We start from the raw sequence: 15,903 nt of genomic DNA, 5'->3' as shown, positions 1-15,903 counted from the left end.
ACCCTAGCGCGCGGGGCCCCGGGGCTGGGGGGACGTGGTCCCCGCCGTGCCGAGGGGGATACGTACCCTAGCGCGCGGGGCCCCGGGGCTGGGGGGACGTGGTTCCCGCCGTGCCGAGGGGGATACGTACCCTAGCGCGCGGGGCCCCGGGGCTGGGGGACGTGGTTCCCGCCGTGCCGAGGGGGATACGTACCCTAGCGCGCGGGGCCCCGGGGCTGGGGGGACGTGGTCCCCGCCGTGCCGAGGGGGATACGTACCCTAGCGCGCGGGGCCCCGGGGCTGGGGGACGTGGTTCCCGCCGTGCCGAGGGGGATATGTACCCTAGCGCGCGGGGCCCCGGGGCTGGGGGGACGTGGTGCCCCCCATGCTAATGGGGGTATGACACCCCCCTGCCTTTTGGAGTAGGATACCCCATTGTGGCACCGGGACCGCAGTGCTGCTGGGCCGGTGCTGGCTGGTGGGCGTGAGCCCTGGGTCTGATTTGGGCAGCCTGACATCCAGGGCCATTCTTTCCATTTTGCAAGGGTCATGAAGCAGCTTCAGCCCCTGGAAAGGGGGCCCCTCCTTTCTGTGCGTCACTGTGACCTGCCCGCCCCCCGGCTGGCTCAGGCCGGGCCTCAGTGCACGGGAACCCAGCCCTGCCTTTCCACCTGTGAGCACAGCCTGAGATTGGGGGAGAGGGTCCCCCAGCCCAGTAACCAGCCTTTGGGCTAGTAAGCATGGGGGCTGGCCGGGGGGTGGTGCCGGGCTCCTTCTGGGGTGAGAGTGCCGCCTGTCCAGGGCCGTCAGTGTTGAGGGCAAGGAGCCAGGTGTGATCCTCAATACGCCCCCCAGGAGCCGCGTCCCTGCGTTCTCCAGCCCTCTGCTTTCTGTTCTGCTCCCTCTTTCTGCTGGCTGGGGGTCGGGAGGAGGTAGGATCCCGGCTGAGGTCCATCCTGGGGAGCAGGGTGCTCGGCAGGAGCGGCAAGGCGAGATGGGCCTGCGGTGATAGACGTGCTGCTGGCTTCACGTGATCTGCTCAGCGGCCAGTGGCTCACGAGGCAGCAGCTCAGGCTGCGGGGAGTGAAGCTAAGCCCTGGCCTGTTTGCCAGAAGCTGGGCATGGGCGACGGGCTGGATCACCCGACGATTCCCTGCTCTGTTCACTCCCTCTGGGGCACCTGGCATTGGCCACTGTCGGCAGCAGGACACTGGGCTAGATGGACCCTTGGTCTGACCCGGCCTGGCCGCTCTGATGGGCTTAAGGCAGGTGCTGCGGCTGGGCTCCCAGTGCAGCCGAGATGAAGGGGACGTGCTGCTGTCAGGAGGTAATTATAGACGTGTGTGACATGGACGCTCAGCCTGGCTCTTTGCAGATTTGCATTGTCCTACCGCTTTAACTTCATTAGCCTCTCCTCCGCCCGTCTCGCTGGGAGCCGTCCTGGTGCCTCAGCCCCGGGACGGCAAGGCCCGTGTTGTGCAGTGTGTCTGGGGCAGGGACCGGAGCCCTCTGCCCTGCGGGCAGGCAGAGCCGCCCGATGGAAGGGAGGGTTCGCAGAGCTCCCGGCCGGTGGGAATGGGGAGCTGGCAGGGGGCAGCCTTTGGCCGAGGAAGGCCCCCCCTGGGGGCGGGTGCCCAGGTCTGGTCCCCCAGCTCCGCTGGCTGTTGCATGATTTATCCCTGGGGGAGAGGCTGAGGGCAGCCCGGGACCCTCGCCCAGAGCTCCCTGCTGATGGTGGCCGGTCCCCTTTCAAACCGCTCCAGCCCCAGTGAGCGCACTGACGCTGGGCCCAAAGCGAGAGGCTGGGGGGACTGCTCTGGTGGGCGTGCTCAGAGCGCACCTGCCTGGTCACCATGAACGGGTGGGTGCCCAGGGGTGTAGGCACCTGCAGAGCCGGGGGCAGCCAGGCAGGGTTTGCAGGTGCCTACGTCCTTGTGTGGGTCTGGGCTTTGTACCCACAGCGCTGTGAGCTGCTCGGGGTTCGGCCCTGCCGGCCGTGCAAACCCAGCCCCCGGGAGAGGCTAGTCAGGGGCGAATGGGCGAGCCAGGCATCCAGTGCTGGCGAGAGCCATGGCAAGGCCTGGGGTGCAGCGTGGAGGGTCACCCAGGGGTGGGGTGCCAGGAGCAGGGTCTGGGCTCAGGCCCAGCTAGCAGCAGTTGTGTGTCACCTGGCGCAGCACCCCCTGGTGCCCGGAACGCAGCACTGCAGCTTTGTGCTCACTTCTGTTCTCACTGCCTTTGTTCTCGATTTGGTCCTTGTTCTGTGCGCGGGGGTAGCTGGTGCTGGGTGTCCCCCTCCCCTCGGGGGAGCCAGGGGGACAAACTGGTTGTAATGGCTAAGCACGTGCACAGAGATGTGTGAGAGGGAGGGGCCTGGCGTGAAAGGGTGTGGGGAGCAGAGGGGCACGTTCACTGGAGGTGTATCATGGGCTCTTGGCTTCTTCCTGCCCTCCCGAGCCCAAGGCCCAGAATTCCCCGCTGCATCCCTAGGCTGGCAGCGCTCCCTGGCTGCTCTCCGGGGGCCTGTCAGCCAAAGGGGGACAGAGCTCCTGGGACTCTTGCAGCTTCCAGCAGGAGAATCTCTGACGAGCCCAAGGGCAGCCGCTGTGCGCAGGGCAGGAGAACGGGGCTCGCTACCCAGTAACGTGCCTGAGTGAGCCGACCCCTGAGCTCCCTGCTGCCGAGCACGTGCACCTGGCCGGCCGGAGACTGGGTGCAGCCCTCAGAGCCGCCGGCCGTCTGCCCTCAGAGGCTGCGGGGAGAACGAGTGACCCTTCCCACTCCAGCGGCCATTGCAGAACTGTCCCCTCGGGGGGTCTTCCACCCTGCTCGGAGGCAGCTCGTGCTGGCCGTGGCTGGGGATGGCACAGGGCAGGCCCTGGCACTTCTGGGGCTGATGGCTAGAGGCCAGGATTCGTTGTTGTTGTTGTCGGCCCTTTATTTGCGGAGGCTCTGAACGTTGTGGCGCTGGGCACAGGGCAGGGCTGGGGGACGCTGCGGATGCTGGCGGGCGATGGAGATTGCTGAATGTCGAAGGGGCTCAGCTGGTGGAAGGCGCTGGGTCGGTGCTGGGCGTTCCCATGGCGGTGGCCGGGTGGATGTCTGAAACGTGGAGCCATCTCCTTGGGGTTAGACCAGAGCTCTGGGCTGGCTGTGGCGGGGGGTGTCTCAGGACGGCTGTTGTGAGAATACAAAGAACCGGGAGCGCCCCAGAGCCCCAACTGCCCTGGCAGGCGGAGCCACTCCAGAGCCACGGCAAAGGGGCCGGCGGATGCGGCTCCCAGGCAGAAAGCACCTGCCAGCCGCCCGGCGAGCTAACCCCGCTCTCTCTCTCGCAGGCATACAGCTTCGCCATGGGGAGCTGGCCGAAGAACGGGCTCTTAGACATGAACAAAGGACTCAACCTCCAGCACATAGGGAGGCCCCACAGCGGGATCGGTGAGTGACGCGTGTGGGGCTCGCGGGGGCTGCACTGGGGGTGGCGGGAGCCTGCCAGCCGTGGGGGCTGTTTCTCACAGCGGGTCGGGAGGTTTGGTGCACTCGGGACTGGGACGCTGCTGTCTCTAGAGCCCTTGAGAAAGGGCTCCGGGGTAACGTTAAACCCAGGCCAGGGAGGACATGTGCCCCCCCCACCCCACCCCATCGGGGCGCCTCAGTAGCTTCAGAACATGAGCTGCCGCCTGGGTGCCAATCCGTGGCCTGCGCCAACTCCCCTCCGTCCACTGGGGGCCCCCCAAGCTGCATCTCCGGCACATGCGCTGGCTCGCGGCTGTGGCCCATCCGTTACCTCCCCCGGCGGGATCCCTCTGGCTTGGGCTTTGGTCCGCTCCTGATCCCCAGGCTGGGCACTGGATGCTGGGCCCCGGCTCGGTGCGTCGTCTCAGTGTCTGGGCTCTCCCGGCCAATGGCAGCTCGATGCCAGATCGGGCTGGCACTGCCCTGCGGCCGGCTCTGCGGGACTTGCCGTGCAGCTGGGAAGCAGGATGCAGCTGCATTACAGAGCCTGGGGAATTGAGCTGGTTCGTTCCCTGGTTAGCTCGCGCATGTGCTGAGTTTCGTGGTCAGGCACCTTGCTTCCTGGTGGACAGAACAGAGCCACAGTTCAGCGTGGCAGGGCTGAGGTGCATGGGAAAGCCGTGCATGAGGCCATGCCTGGAGTAGCAGGGGGACAGGCCTGTGGGTCGGGCTGGAGGGGCAGTGGCCTTGCTGTGGGTGGGAGCCCAGAGCTGGGAGAGCAAGGGGGCACTGGCTGGACTGGGTGCAGGGGGCTGTGGGTCGGGGTGGAGGGGTATTGGCAGAGCTGTGTGTGGGGAGAACCTAGTTCTGGGCTAGCAGGGGACGGCGTGCCGGGGCTGTGGGTCGGGGTGGAGGGGTATTGGCAGAGCTGTGTGTGGGGAGAGCCTAGTTCTGGGCTAGCAGGGGCCGGCAGGTGGGGACGGCGTGCCGGGGCTGTGGGTCGGGGTAGAGGGGTATTGGCAGAGCTGTGTGTGGGGAGAGCCTAGTTCTGGGCTAGCAGGGGACGGCAGGTGGGGACGGCGTGCCGGGGCTGTGGGTCGGGGTAGAGGGGTATTGGCAGAGCTGTGTGTGGGGAGAACCTAGTTCTGGGCTAGCAGGGGACGGCGTGCCGGGGCTGTGGGTCGGGGTGGAGGGGTATTGGCAGAGCTGTGTGTGGGGAGAGCCTAGTTCTGGGCTAGCAGGGGACGGCAGGTGGGGACAGCGTGCCAGGGGCTGTGGGTCGGGGTGGAGGGGTATTGGCAGAGCTGTGTGTGGGGAGAGCCTAGTTCTGGGCTAGCAGGGGACGGCAGGTGGGGACAGCGTGCCGGGGCTGTGGGTCGGGGTGGAGGGGTATTGGCAGAGCTGTGTGTGGGGAGAGCCTAGTTCTGGGCTAGCAGGGGACGGCAGGTGGGGACGGCGTGCCGGGGCTGTGGGTCGGGGTGGAGGGGTATTGGCAGAGCTGTGTGTGGGGAGAACCTAGTTCTGGGCTAGCAGGGGACGGCAGGTGGGGACAGCGTGCCGGGGCTGTGGGTCGGGGTGGAGGGGTGGGGAGCAGGTTGAGGCACAGCGGCCGAGCTGTACAGAGGAGTGCAGCATGGCCAGTGGTGGCAGCATCTCACTGACCCCAGCAGCCCGTTGCTCTGCTCCCCCATCTTGGAAAGATGCCGCAGGTTCCCGGTCCCTGCCTCCCAGCCCGTTATCGGCCTGGCGTCCATACGCGTCGACGCTGGCCAGGGTCTGAGATTGAGTTGGAAAAGTCACCCGCTCCCTGAGCCTTGAGGAGGCTGTTTAATATTGTTCCAAGGCTCTAACCACTAAACTCTCCAATCAATCCGAGTTAAGGAGATGAATTATTTAAAGCTCACCAGCTTTTAATTAGCAGGCTCCTTTTGAACTATGGATCTGGTTGCATTATTGACGGAGGGAGCATTAAAATTTGCTTCCTTGCCCGGTAGCACATTCACGTCACTAGTGCGTGGGGTGGGGAAGGGCCCTCAGAATATGGGGGGCTGGTAGCAACCCGCTCAAGCTCGGCTCCTGGGAGTGAGGGGTCAGCGCCTGCTGGGGGCGTCACTCCTTCTCCTCACATTCCCGAGGGGGCTGTTTGTCTGGTGTCTCCTCTTCCCTCGATAACGCGCCGAACACCCCTCGAATATCGTCTGTCTTTGCCTTTAATTACCGGCTGCGTTTATCAGAGCGTCGTTCGCTGGCCGGGGTGTTTGTCTGCCCTGACACATCGTTTCGAAAGCCGGGTGTTTGTTCTCCCCCTCCCGCCAATCGCTCTGTTCTTCAGTCTCCCCCGGCCTTCAGGGGGGTTTTGCGTCTCGTTTCAGCGAAGCAGCCTCCAGGTGGGAGCACAGGCTGCTGCTGTGGGGTCGGGTACGATGCGCAGGCCCAGTGCCTGGAGTGGGGGCCAGCGTGGGCATGAAACGGGGCCTTCTCAGAGCCGGGGCTGCCGTGCCGGGGGGGGCCCTGGGGCTGCTGTGCCGGGGGGTCGGGGCCCTGGGGCTGCCGTGCCGGGGGGGAGGCACTGGGGCTGCCGTGCCGGGGGGGGGCCTGGGGCTGCCGGGCCGGGGGGGGCGGCGCCCTGGGGCTGCCGTGCCGGGGGGGGCGGCGCTGGAGCTGCCGTGCCGGGGGTGGGGCCTGGGGCTGCCGTGCCGGGGGGGGCGGGGCCCTGGGGCTGCCGTGCCGGGGGGGGGGCCGGGGGCTGCCGTGCACGGGGGGGGGCCTGGGGCTGCCGTGCCCGGGGGGGGGTTGGGGCCCTGGGGCTGCCGTGCCGGGGAGGGGGGCGCTGGAGCTGCCGTGCCGGGGGGGGGGTCGGGGTGCTGGGGCTGCCGTGCCGGGGGGGCGGTCCCGGGGCTGCCGTGCCGGGGGGGGGGGCGCAGGGGCTGCCGTGCCGGGGGGGGTCGGGGCGCTGGGGCTGCCGTGCCGGGGGGGCGCTAGGGCTGCCGTGCCGGGGGGTTGGGGCCCTGGGGCTGCCGTGCCGTGCCGGGGGGGGGCCCTGGGGCTGCCGTGCCGTGCCGGGGGGAGGCCTGGGGCTGCCGTGCCGGGGGGTTGGGGCCCTGGGGCTGCCGTGCCGTGCCGGGGGGGGGGGCCTGGGGCTGCCGTGCCGGGGGTCGGGGCGCTGGAGCTGCCGTGCCGGGGGGGGGTTGGGGCCCTGGGGCTGCCATGCCGGGGGGGTGGGTTGGGGCCCTGGGGCTGCCGTGCCGTGCCGGGGGGGGGGCCTGGGGCTGCCGTGCCGGGGGTCGGGGCGCAGGCAGAAAGGCAGTTCTCACAGTGTCCCCATCCAGCCGTGGTGCCCTCTCCAAGGCCTCTGTGGAGTTCAGTGCCCGCCCTGCCCACGCCGGGGGCCTTTGGCAGCCGCTCTCGCTGGCGCAGGCCTCGCCCTAGGCACTGGGGGCTCGGCTGGATAAATTGCTCCTTTTCTGAGGAGCTGCTGCTGGAAGGGGGATGCTGGGGTGGCCGACGAGCTGCCCATCGCAGCGCCCCGTGGCAGGCAGTGAGAGCAGCTGCTGGCCAGGGTGCAACTAGGAGTCCCAGGGCGGGGCGGACTGTGGAGACTACAAGTCCCAGCATGCAACAGGGCCTGGCCCTTCAGCTCACGAGAGCCTGGGGTGCTGGGCTGCCCCTGCGTGCCATACAGGGGGGCAGCCGGACTCAGTTCTCAGGTTTGCAGCTCGGGGTCGCTCGCTCCCTCGAGTTCCAGGCCTCCTGGTGTGGGGCCCTGGTCGCACACAGGCACCCCCTCCCCCATTGCCCTGGGGGGGGCAGGAGCGCGCGGTCCCCTCCCCCATCGCCCTGGAGGGGGCAGGGGCGCGCGGTCCCCTCCCCCATCGCCCTGGAGGGGGGCGGGAGCGCGTGGTCCGGTCCCCTCCCCCATTGCCCTGGGGGGGGTGGGAGCGTGCGGTCCCCTCCCCCATCGCCCTGGGGGGGGCGGGAGCGCGCGGTCCCCTCCCCCATCGCCCTGGAGGGGGCGGGAGCGCGCGGTCCCCTCCCCCATCGCCCTGGAGGGGGGCGGGAGCGCGCGGTCCGGTCCCCTCCCCCATCGCCCTGGAGGGGGGCGGGAGCGCGCGGTCCGGTCCCCTCTCCCATCGCCCTGGAGGGGGCAGGAGCACGCGGTCTGGTCCCCTCCCCCATCGCCCTGGAGGGGGGCGGGAGCGCGCGGTCTGGTCCCCTCCCCCATCGCCCTGGAGGGGGGCGGGAGCGCGCGGTCCCCTCCCCCATCGCCCTGGAGGGGGCGGGAGCGCGCGGGGGGGGGGCACTTTTGGATTAAGGAAAATAGCCTGAGCTTCCCAACTTACCCCAGGTGTGTGGGGGGTTGGGCAGGAGCCGGACAGGCTGCGCTAGTGCCTGCGGGGCTCGGGGGGGGGGAGACTCGAAAGGGACCCCCCACCCCTGGTTTTGTCTGGCTTAGCACCAAGACTGATCGCTGCTGAAGCCCCGCGGGTGTCAGATGCTGGCGTTCCTGCCCTCTCTCTAGCGAGAGATCCGGCATGGAGAGTGCTCCAGCTCCCCAGGCCAGGGGCTGCAGGCGCCGATCGCGATTGCAGGAGCCTCCGTCCTTGGGCACGTAACGGAGACACCGCAAGGGGCTTTGGGGCTCAGGGGGCAGCACTGTAGGGAGTCCCAGCTGCAAGGCATCTCCAGCCAGGCACCCACATTGACCTGTCCCAGCTGAAAGCTTGGCCTGTGCTACCGTTGTACTCTGCAAACCTTCACCCTGCTGTGTGCGTGGCAGCTGAGATGCTCCGGTGCCATGCACACCTGGCGGGAGGTAGATGGATGCTGAGCGCGCGGTACCGTCCTTCCCAAGGCCTCTCGGGTGACTCTCCCATCGCGCGATGGGCTCGCCCGTCATCTCGCTCCGCAGTGCTCTCCGGCGTGCTCGCAGAGTACGTGGGTCGCAGCATCAGACGCTCTCCTAAGACCTGGAATCCCACCCCGCTGAGACGGCCAGGCAACGGGGGTCTCCTGCACGTGCTAAAACCTGCCTTTGAGCTCTCGTTTAATTACTGCCTAGAATAACAGAGCAGCTCCTGTGTGCAGACCACTTTCCTGGAGCCGTGTTTCCGGGGGGATCCCATCGGGGAGGCTGGCAGTTCTGCTAAGACCCCAGCCCAGTTTTCCACAGGTTTGCAACATGGACGATTTGTTTCAGAGCTGACAAGAAAATTGTAGTGAATTGCCACTTTCTTGCATGCAAACAGCAGGGAATTTTGCCCTCTCAGTGGTGCCTGTTTCCCAATTAATTCCATGTTGTCTTGTTTTCCAATTATTCGGAGACTTGCTGGGCCAACTGAAACCTGCACAACTCAGCAGAGACCTGTCTATCCCGATCCTGCTCGGTGCAGGGCCTTCTCCACTCCACCCCCGTTGCAGCCGAGGGGAGTTACGGGCGCTCAGCGCCTTGCCCGGCCCGGCCCTGCAACTCTGGAAGTGTGTTCTGCAGAGGGGGAGGTGGGTCAGGGCGCAGCTCTGGGTCTCTGAGCTAAACACACACAAAAGGAAGTTGCACAGCTGGAGACCCGCACGCTGAGCTGGCTCCACCCCTGGAGGGAGCTGCTAGTCCTGTGGTCCTGCTGCCAAGGGCTAGTGAAGCATTTTATGGGCCCAGGGAGTCATGTGGGATGGCACCTGATTCCACCGGGGGCTTTGGCCGCTGCCATGTAGTGCAGAGAGCGTCGTACCCGCACAGAGCCGAAGCTCACAGCCGCCGGCCTGCGGGTTTCCGAGTGAGCTGGTCTGGAACCTTTCCATAGCAGCCAGCTCCCCGGCGAGGTGACTGCCACGGCCCGGGCCCGACCCTGCTCCCCTGGCAGACCTGGGGCCGGAGTGAGGGGAGGTGGCTGAGAGACATGGCCCTGGGCTGGCCCTTCCCTTGGGGCGATGGGAGCGCTGGGGAATGGCTGGGCTGGCCTCTTGGATTGGGCCAGCACCTGTGCTCGCTGACCTGGCTGAGAGAACTAGGCGTGTCGGAGGCCAGAGGGGCCCGAGGGAGTCATGGCCGTCTTCCCTCGCGGCACAGAGCGTGCCCTGGCCAGAGCGCTGCCTCAAAGTGATGCCTGCCTGGTGCATAGAATGGCTAAAGCCTGAAGTAACTCGTTAGCCTCCCGGCACCGACCCCTGTTCTCTGAGGCCTGCGGATTGAGCTCACTCCCTCTTAATAAACCTGAGTACTTCCCAACCAAAATGGCAGCCAGGCTGCTCCGCTGGCCCTGCGCAGATGCTTCTGCTCGTGCCTCCGCGTGCTCACGACATGCTGTCACCCTCCCGGAAAAGCCCTGCCTATTTTACAGGGTCAGCAGCCCATATGGCGAGAGACGTGGCGAGCGCGGCTCTGTCTTTCTAGCTCCCTCGCTCTCTTTTCATTCACTGATTGGGAATGTGGGAAGGTTAGGCTGGTAGATTGTTCCTGAGCCAGAGCATTAATTAGGCCTCGCCGAGAAGAAGAGGAATTGCGTGTTTTTAACAGGGAGGTTAATGGGATGCTCACAGAGTAGACAGTTTTAATGAGCTTCAACTCGATGTGCAGTGAGTTTACTCTTTGTGTTAAAAGGGTCACACTGCAGTAGTTTGATGTGGATTGTCTCCTGGCCCCCGGTGTCATAGGTGAGCGTCTGTCAGAGTCCAGTCAGAGCGCATTTACTTAGTGACACGATTCTAATTAACTACCACCGAGCTGCCACCGCGCCGTGGGGAGCGCCTGCCGGGGTGCCGCGCGGCTCCTCCTGCGCTTCGGAGGCACCACCGGTGCCCTCAGCGCTGACAGCGAAGGAGAGGCCGACGGGAAGGAGCGCGCTTGCTAAGTGCCGCGGCATGTTTGGCATAATGGGTGCCCTGCCCTTTCGTCCCTGCCCTGCAACCTGCAGCCTCGGGACGTCTCGTCCCCTTGAAGGGCCTGATCTTCCTGGCTGTGCTTCATCTGTCTCTTCTCCTCCCTGCTTTATTCGTGCGCGCTCCTTCTCTCCTCGTGCACGCCCAGCCCCAGGGCTGCAATCGCTGTTCTCTCCCCTGCCTAGCGCCTTAGAAGCTCCAACTTCCCTTGTGCGCTTCGGCACAGCCAGCATCTCTCTAGCCCGTCCATCTTAGGCTGCCCCGTCGTCAGAATACCTGCGCCCACCCTTCCCAGCCGCGATGTGTGCGTCGCCCCGGTTCCTGGTGCCCACTCCGGTGCTTGGCAAAGGGCAGCCCTTCGATAGCCAAGCGGTGAGGGACTGGGTGGGGCCCCGTTTCACCGAGGGATCTGTGTTCCCGTGGCACTGCGGGCCCCTAGCCGTGGGGCAGGACCCCCGAAAGGACCAGACCGAGCAGCTCCCGGTTGAAGTCTGAGACGAGAGGCGGTAGGTGGACGCAGGCAGGTGGGAGACAACGAAGGGAGAATGAGACAGTAACCAGGGGTCTCTGCGCACCAGCAGCCCAGCCCTGGCCAAGTTGTTTGCAGGCACCACGTTCGTGGGCGGGGTGGGAAGGAGGAGGGTGGGGCAGCTTCGCAGAAGAGCTCCTCCCACGCGGGGGTGGGGGGGGGGGCAGCAGGGAGAAAGCCCTGGGCAGTGGCAGCGTCTCCAGCCCGCGCTCGCCTCCAGCCTGAGTTCCCCCTCGGACCTGGGCACCAAGCCGGGACGTGGGCTTTAATCGCAGCCCAGCGGGCGTCTCCTGAGGCTCGGCCTCCGGGCAGCCGGAACACCAGCAGCTGCAGGGGGCGGATAGTGCGGTTACTGCCTCTCCCCCCGCCCCCGGGCAGGACGTTCCCCAGGCTCTGGAGCCCGAGTGTGTTGCGGGTGTCACGGTGTTGCGCGGTTGTGGTGCCGTCGGACGATGGGGAGTGCAGGCGCTGGGGGCAGAAGAGGGCTGGGTTGGGAGTCCCTGAGAACTGTCTCGTTCTCTCGTAAGCGGAGCTGCGTCTCCCCTGTGCCCGGCGGCACCCCTGCCATCGGTGGCACTGGTTGGCCCAGGTGCCGGAGCCCTTGGGGCGGGGTGCCCTGAGCACCTCTGGCGGCAGGCAGGCCCCGTTGCTCAGCTGTTGGTTTCACCACACGGCCGCCGGACCCGGCTAGTGGCCCCTCCCCTGGGGCAGCCTTCGGACGCTTCACTTGTGCGTTGGTGTCTTGTCATGCGTTGCTGGGCCCAGCACCTGTCTGAACGGCGCGAGCGTGCTCTGCCGCACTGCTCCGGGGAGGGACTGCGCTGCCGTGGGGCGTGGCCACGGCTCGTGGCCCGGGCTTGCTCTCCCGTGCCGTGCCGTGCCGTGCCGCGCCGCGCCGCCCAGGGGCGGGGGGAGATATTCCCAGTTAAATAATTAAAAGAGACTTAAGTAAAAATCAACAGAAATGTCATGAAATGAGCAGTGTCGTTTTGAATTAGTGCTTGTAAAGGTCAGGCGGCTCCGGGACAGGTGGAGCGGATGCTTCTGAAGTGTTGCAGTGAGGCAGGCTGTCCCGGGCAGGGCGGGTGGGGAGGCGTCGTGGGAGGGAGGCAGGGCCGGCTGGGGTGGTGGGACGCAGGACGAGCATCTGTCAGAGTCCAGTCAGAGCCCATTAACGTGGTGACATGATTCTAATTAACTACTGTGAGAGGTGTCACAGCTGGAAAGGCAGCGAGCGGAGACAAGCTTTTAAAAAAAGCAAAAAGCATGTGACAGTCCTCTCTTTGCCTTGTCCCCTTGTGCCGCTCTCCCCTCCGTGTGGGAGTGGAGCTAACAATAATTAGGATGTCTGCCTGCCTGGGAACCTGAGCCAGGGCTCTTTTGCTTTCAGTCATTTAAGTTTTCGACATCTCTCTGAAGGGACTTGGTGGCACAGTGCATTACTGCGCGCCAAAGTGACAGAACTCTCTTCTAATCGTAAACCCTTTGGAAACAAGATTCCGCTCTCCCTTTTCTCCGCCAGCGGCAGGGGGTATGTTCTGATCACGGTAGCTCTGTTCCCGCACAAGCGACAATGGGAAACTCAAGGTCTTTCAGATGTTTCCTACAGTTAACAAAGGCGGCACGAGGAAAGGAAGGGAGCTGATGGAGTGTTTGTGTTGCCTGCGCTCCGCAGCCTAAAGCTGAGTGTCACTTGTTCTCTCGCCCGGGTCAGGCGGGCAGGGCTGGCACGTTATGCCCTGGCCAGGTACCGCCGTGACTGATGGAGCCCAGCACTCACTGCAGTCAGCCGTGGTGCTGGGCTGCCTTTGTCCACCGTGCGATGTTGGGCCCTCAGGGAGCTGGTGCTGAGTTACTGACCCATCGCCCGTGGCCCCAGAGGTTGAACTGGGATGAGTAACGTAGCGGAGCGCTCACAGACTCCTCCAGCACGACGCTCGTCCCAGAGAGGCCCGAAGTAGGTGACGCTCACAGCAGACAGGACAGAACTTGGATGCAAGCGTCCTTCTTCCTGCTCGGTGCTGTGGCCAGGAGTGAAATAGGTCGTAATGCTGACACTCACCCACTGTTGCTAGGCTCCAGAGTTAACAGTGACGATTACATGGTTTGTATTTCGGTCGGGGTCCCACTCATGTGCGTACAAACACAGACCAGTCGCTAACAGCCACACCTCACCAAGACAGGCTTGTCTAACCCAGCCATCACAGAGCCATCACCCCCCTGCGTGAGTTGGGGAGCCCTGCCTTGTCTCTGAGCTCCTGGTTCAGACTCTCAGCAGAGTCAGGCACTAGTTCTGCTCAGATTACAGCTGGAAGAGAGTCTCGCTCTGCAAGAGAAGCTTGTCTCTCTTTTTCAGATAAAAGTGAAGATCTTGGAGTAGAAGGGAGCAGCTGTTACACAAAGTTCTGGCTTGGAGAGCTCCTGCCAGCGGGCTCAGTTCAGCCCCCTGGAGGTGAGGGTGGCTGCGGGCCCACGGTGCAGATGTCTGGCATCCCTGAGGTTAGACGTGTTGGCATTTGATTTGGGTAGCACCTGGAGGCCCCAGGCGTGATCAAGGACAGCCAGTGCACGGTGCAGCACGAACCCTCCAAAGACACAGTCTCTGCCCCAAAGGGCTGACAGCCTAGAACTGACCTGCGCCTACAGAGACCCACGTGCTCTTGTGACGAGTTCTCACCCAATGGCAGTTACTCTGCCCCGTGCCAAACGCTCCCCCGCGCGCTGCCCAGTCCCTCAGGGAGCGGCAGGCCCCGTCGCAGAGTGCGTGCGCTTCTGCATGGCAAACTCTCCAGGCTCCACTCAGCCCCCCGGGACCTGCCCCAGCCAGTGCCGGCGGCTCAGCGCCAGGGCTTGGTCTCCCTTGCCCCGAGGAGCTGCTCCAGCGCTGCCAGCAGCCTGGTTTGCACTGGACTTAACTGCGCCGGCGGATTTCTCTCTGGGGGCCAGGGGGCTACCCAGGGACCATTCTCTGCTGGGGCATCGGCCCGGGCTGCACTCCAGGCTCACGTGGCGAGGTGGCGCGTTGTGGGCGGTGCTTGTTTCGGGAGGGGGGAGGGAGTGTCAATGTCTCCTCTGGAACGGGTGACAGGATTTTGAGCTCGGTCATTACACCGATAACAATTCCCACGCTCCCCCTTCTGCACCTCCCGCTCTAGCAGAGCAGGCTCTGGCCTGGAATGTTCCAGCATCTCAGCCTCACGGGGTGACCTGGGGCAAGTCTCTTTGCCACTCTGTGCCTCGGTTTCCCCCTCAGTAAAATGTGGGTGCGGTTCTTTGTCTAGTCGTGAGGCCCAGTGGATAGAGCACTGGACTGGGAGCCAGGAGACCTGGGCTCTATTCCCCGCTCTGCCACAAGCCGCTGGTGACCTTGGGCAAGTCGCTTCCTCACTCGGTGCCTCAGTTGCCCCTGTAGCCGTACAATGGGGCTAATGATACTGACCCCTCCTTCATAAAGTGCTTTGAGATGGACTGATGGCAGAGCTGGGGGTTCTTCTGCCAGGATCTCGAAGCACTTCCCAGAGGGCTGATGTGCCCGTAGCAGTGGGGGGAATGAAGGCGTCACATCGTGCCTGGAGTCAGCGGACGGGGGCTGGAGGACTTAGATAAGGATCTGCCTCTCAGGGGCACGGGGGATGTCAGCCTCTGGGACGGTGCTTGAGAAGACAAGGGCAGCTTCGTGCTCATCCAGGGCCCGTTCGGCCCAGCCCTGGCTCTCCCCAGAGCCTGGCAGCAGGCAGGTGTCAGACCACCGGGAAGGTCCTCGCTCGCCCTCCAGTTCCCCGCCCTTCCCGTCCATGCTGTGTGCTGCAGGGCAGCCGGAAAGAGTGCCCAGCTGGGGGAACATTCATCCCCGAGGAGCTGCTCCTGCCTGCCAGTGACCCAGACATTTGGGTTTTAACAGTGAAATTAGTTTAAAAAGTGCAAGTACGTGAGAGGCTGGTAGGGTTAGAGTGAGCCAATCCCCACTCAGCGCTTCCTCCCCTTGCGCTGGCTACGTGCCCCCAGCCTGCTGCTTGGCCTGCCCCCTGCTAGCCCAGCCCTGGGCTCCCCTAGCCCCGCCGATGCCCCTCACTCCCGACCCGCAGCCCCTGCTAGCCCAGCCCTGGGCTCCCCCAGCTCTGCCGGTGCCCCTCACTCCCGACCCGCAGCCCCTGCTAGCCCAGCGCTGGGCTCCCCCAGCCCCGCCGATGCCACTCACTCCCGACCCGCAGCCCCTGCTAGCCCAGCCCTGCCGATGCCCCTCACTCCCAACCCACAGCCCCTGCTAGCCCAGCTCTGGGCTCCCCACCCACAGCTCTGCCAGTGCCCCTCACTCCCGACCCGCAGCCCCTGCTAGCCCAGCCCTGCCGATGCCCCTCACTCCCAACCCACAGCCCCTGCTAGCCCGGCCCTGGGCTCCCCACCCACAGCTCTGCCGGTGCCCCTCACTCCCGACCCGCAGCCCCTGCCAGCCCGGCCCTGGACTCCCCCAGCTCTGCCGGTGCCCCTCACTCCCGACCCGCAGCCCCTGCTAGCCCAGCTCTGGGCTCCCCACCCACAGCTCTGCCAGTGCCCCTCACTCCCAACCCACAGCCCCTGCTAGCCCGGCCCTGGGCTCCCCCAGCTCTGCCGGTGCCCCTCACTCCCGACCCGCAGCCCCTGCCAGCCCGGCCCTGGGCTCCCCCAGCTCTGCCGGTGCCCCTCACTCCCGACCCGCAGCCCCTGCTGTTGCAGTCGACCTGCCACAAAGTTCCATTGATGGGTCTGTTCTGACCTGTAAAACCCCAGCTGCTCTGTTTCCCAGCCTGTGCTTGAGCAGAGGCTGGAACCGGGCTCGGTTTGGCTACTCTGGGTGATCGTTTTCAGAGCAGGCAAATGCGGACTATGCTGAGAGTCGCCCAACGTGTCACCAAGTCAGAGCAGAACTTGAATCTGAAGCGGGAGGGAAGGCAAGTGATGGCTCCAGGGCGCCAGGCAGAAATCTAGGCGAGAGGCCTTTAATGCCCCTTCCCCCGCGGTGCAGCAAGCACCAGCCCTCCCATCCAGCCAGAGTGTGGGGCGAGACCCGCCCCTTGTTCCCTGGCCAG

General features: G+C 65.4%; 1 protein-coding gene across 6 annotated transcripts in view; it reads left to right on the top strand.

Moving 5' to 3' along the window:
* Nucleotides 1–15,903, top strand: part of ERI3 (ERI1 exoribonuclease family member 3) — a 216,894-nt gene that overhangs the window by 142,187 nt on the left and 58,804 nt on the right. For all 6 annotated transcript variants that reach the window (XM_045026467.1, XM_045026469.1, XM_045026470.1 and 3 more), the window contains exon 7: nt 3,318–3,417. In XM_045026467.1, coding sequence (XP_044882402.1) covers nt 3,318–3,417 — 100 coding nt within the window. The remainder of the gene's footprint in view (nt 1–3,317; nt 3,418–15,903) is intronic.

This window comes from Mauremys mutica, chromosome 8 (genome assembly GCF_020497125.1).
Source record: "Mauremys mutica isolate MM-2020 ecotype Southern chromosome 8, ASM2049712v1, whole genome shotgun sequence".
Taxonomy (NCBI): Eukaryota; Metazoa; Chordata; order Testudines; family Geoemydidae; genus Mauremys; species Mauremys mutica.
The sequence above is the reverse complement of the archived record's forward strand: the minus strand, read 5'-3'. Positions and strand labels throughout refer to the sequence as shown.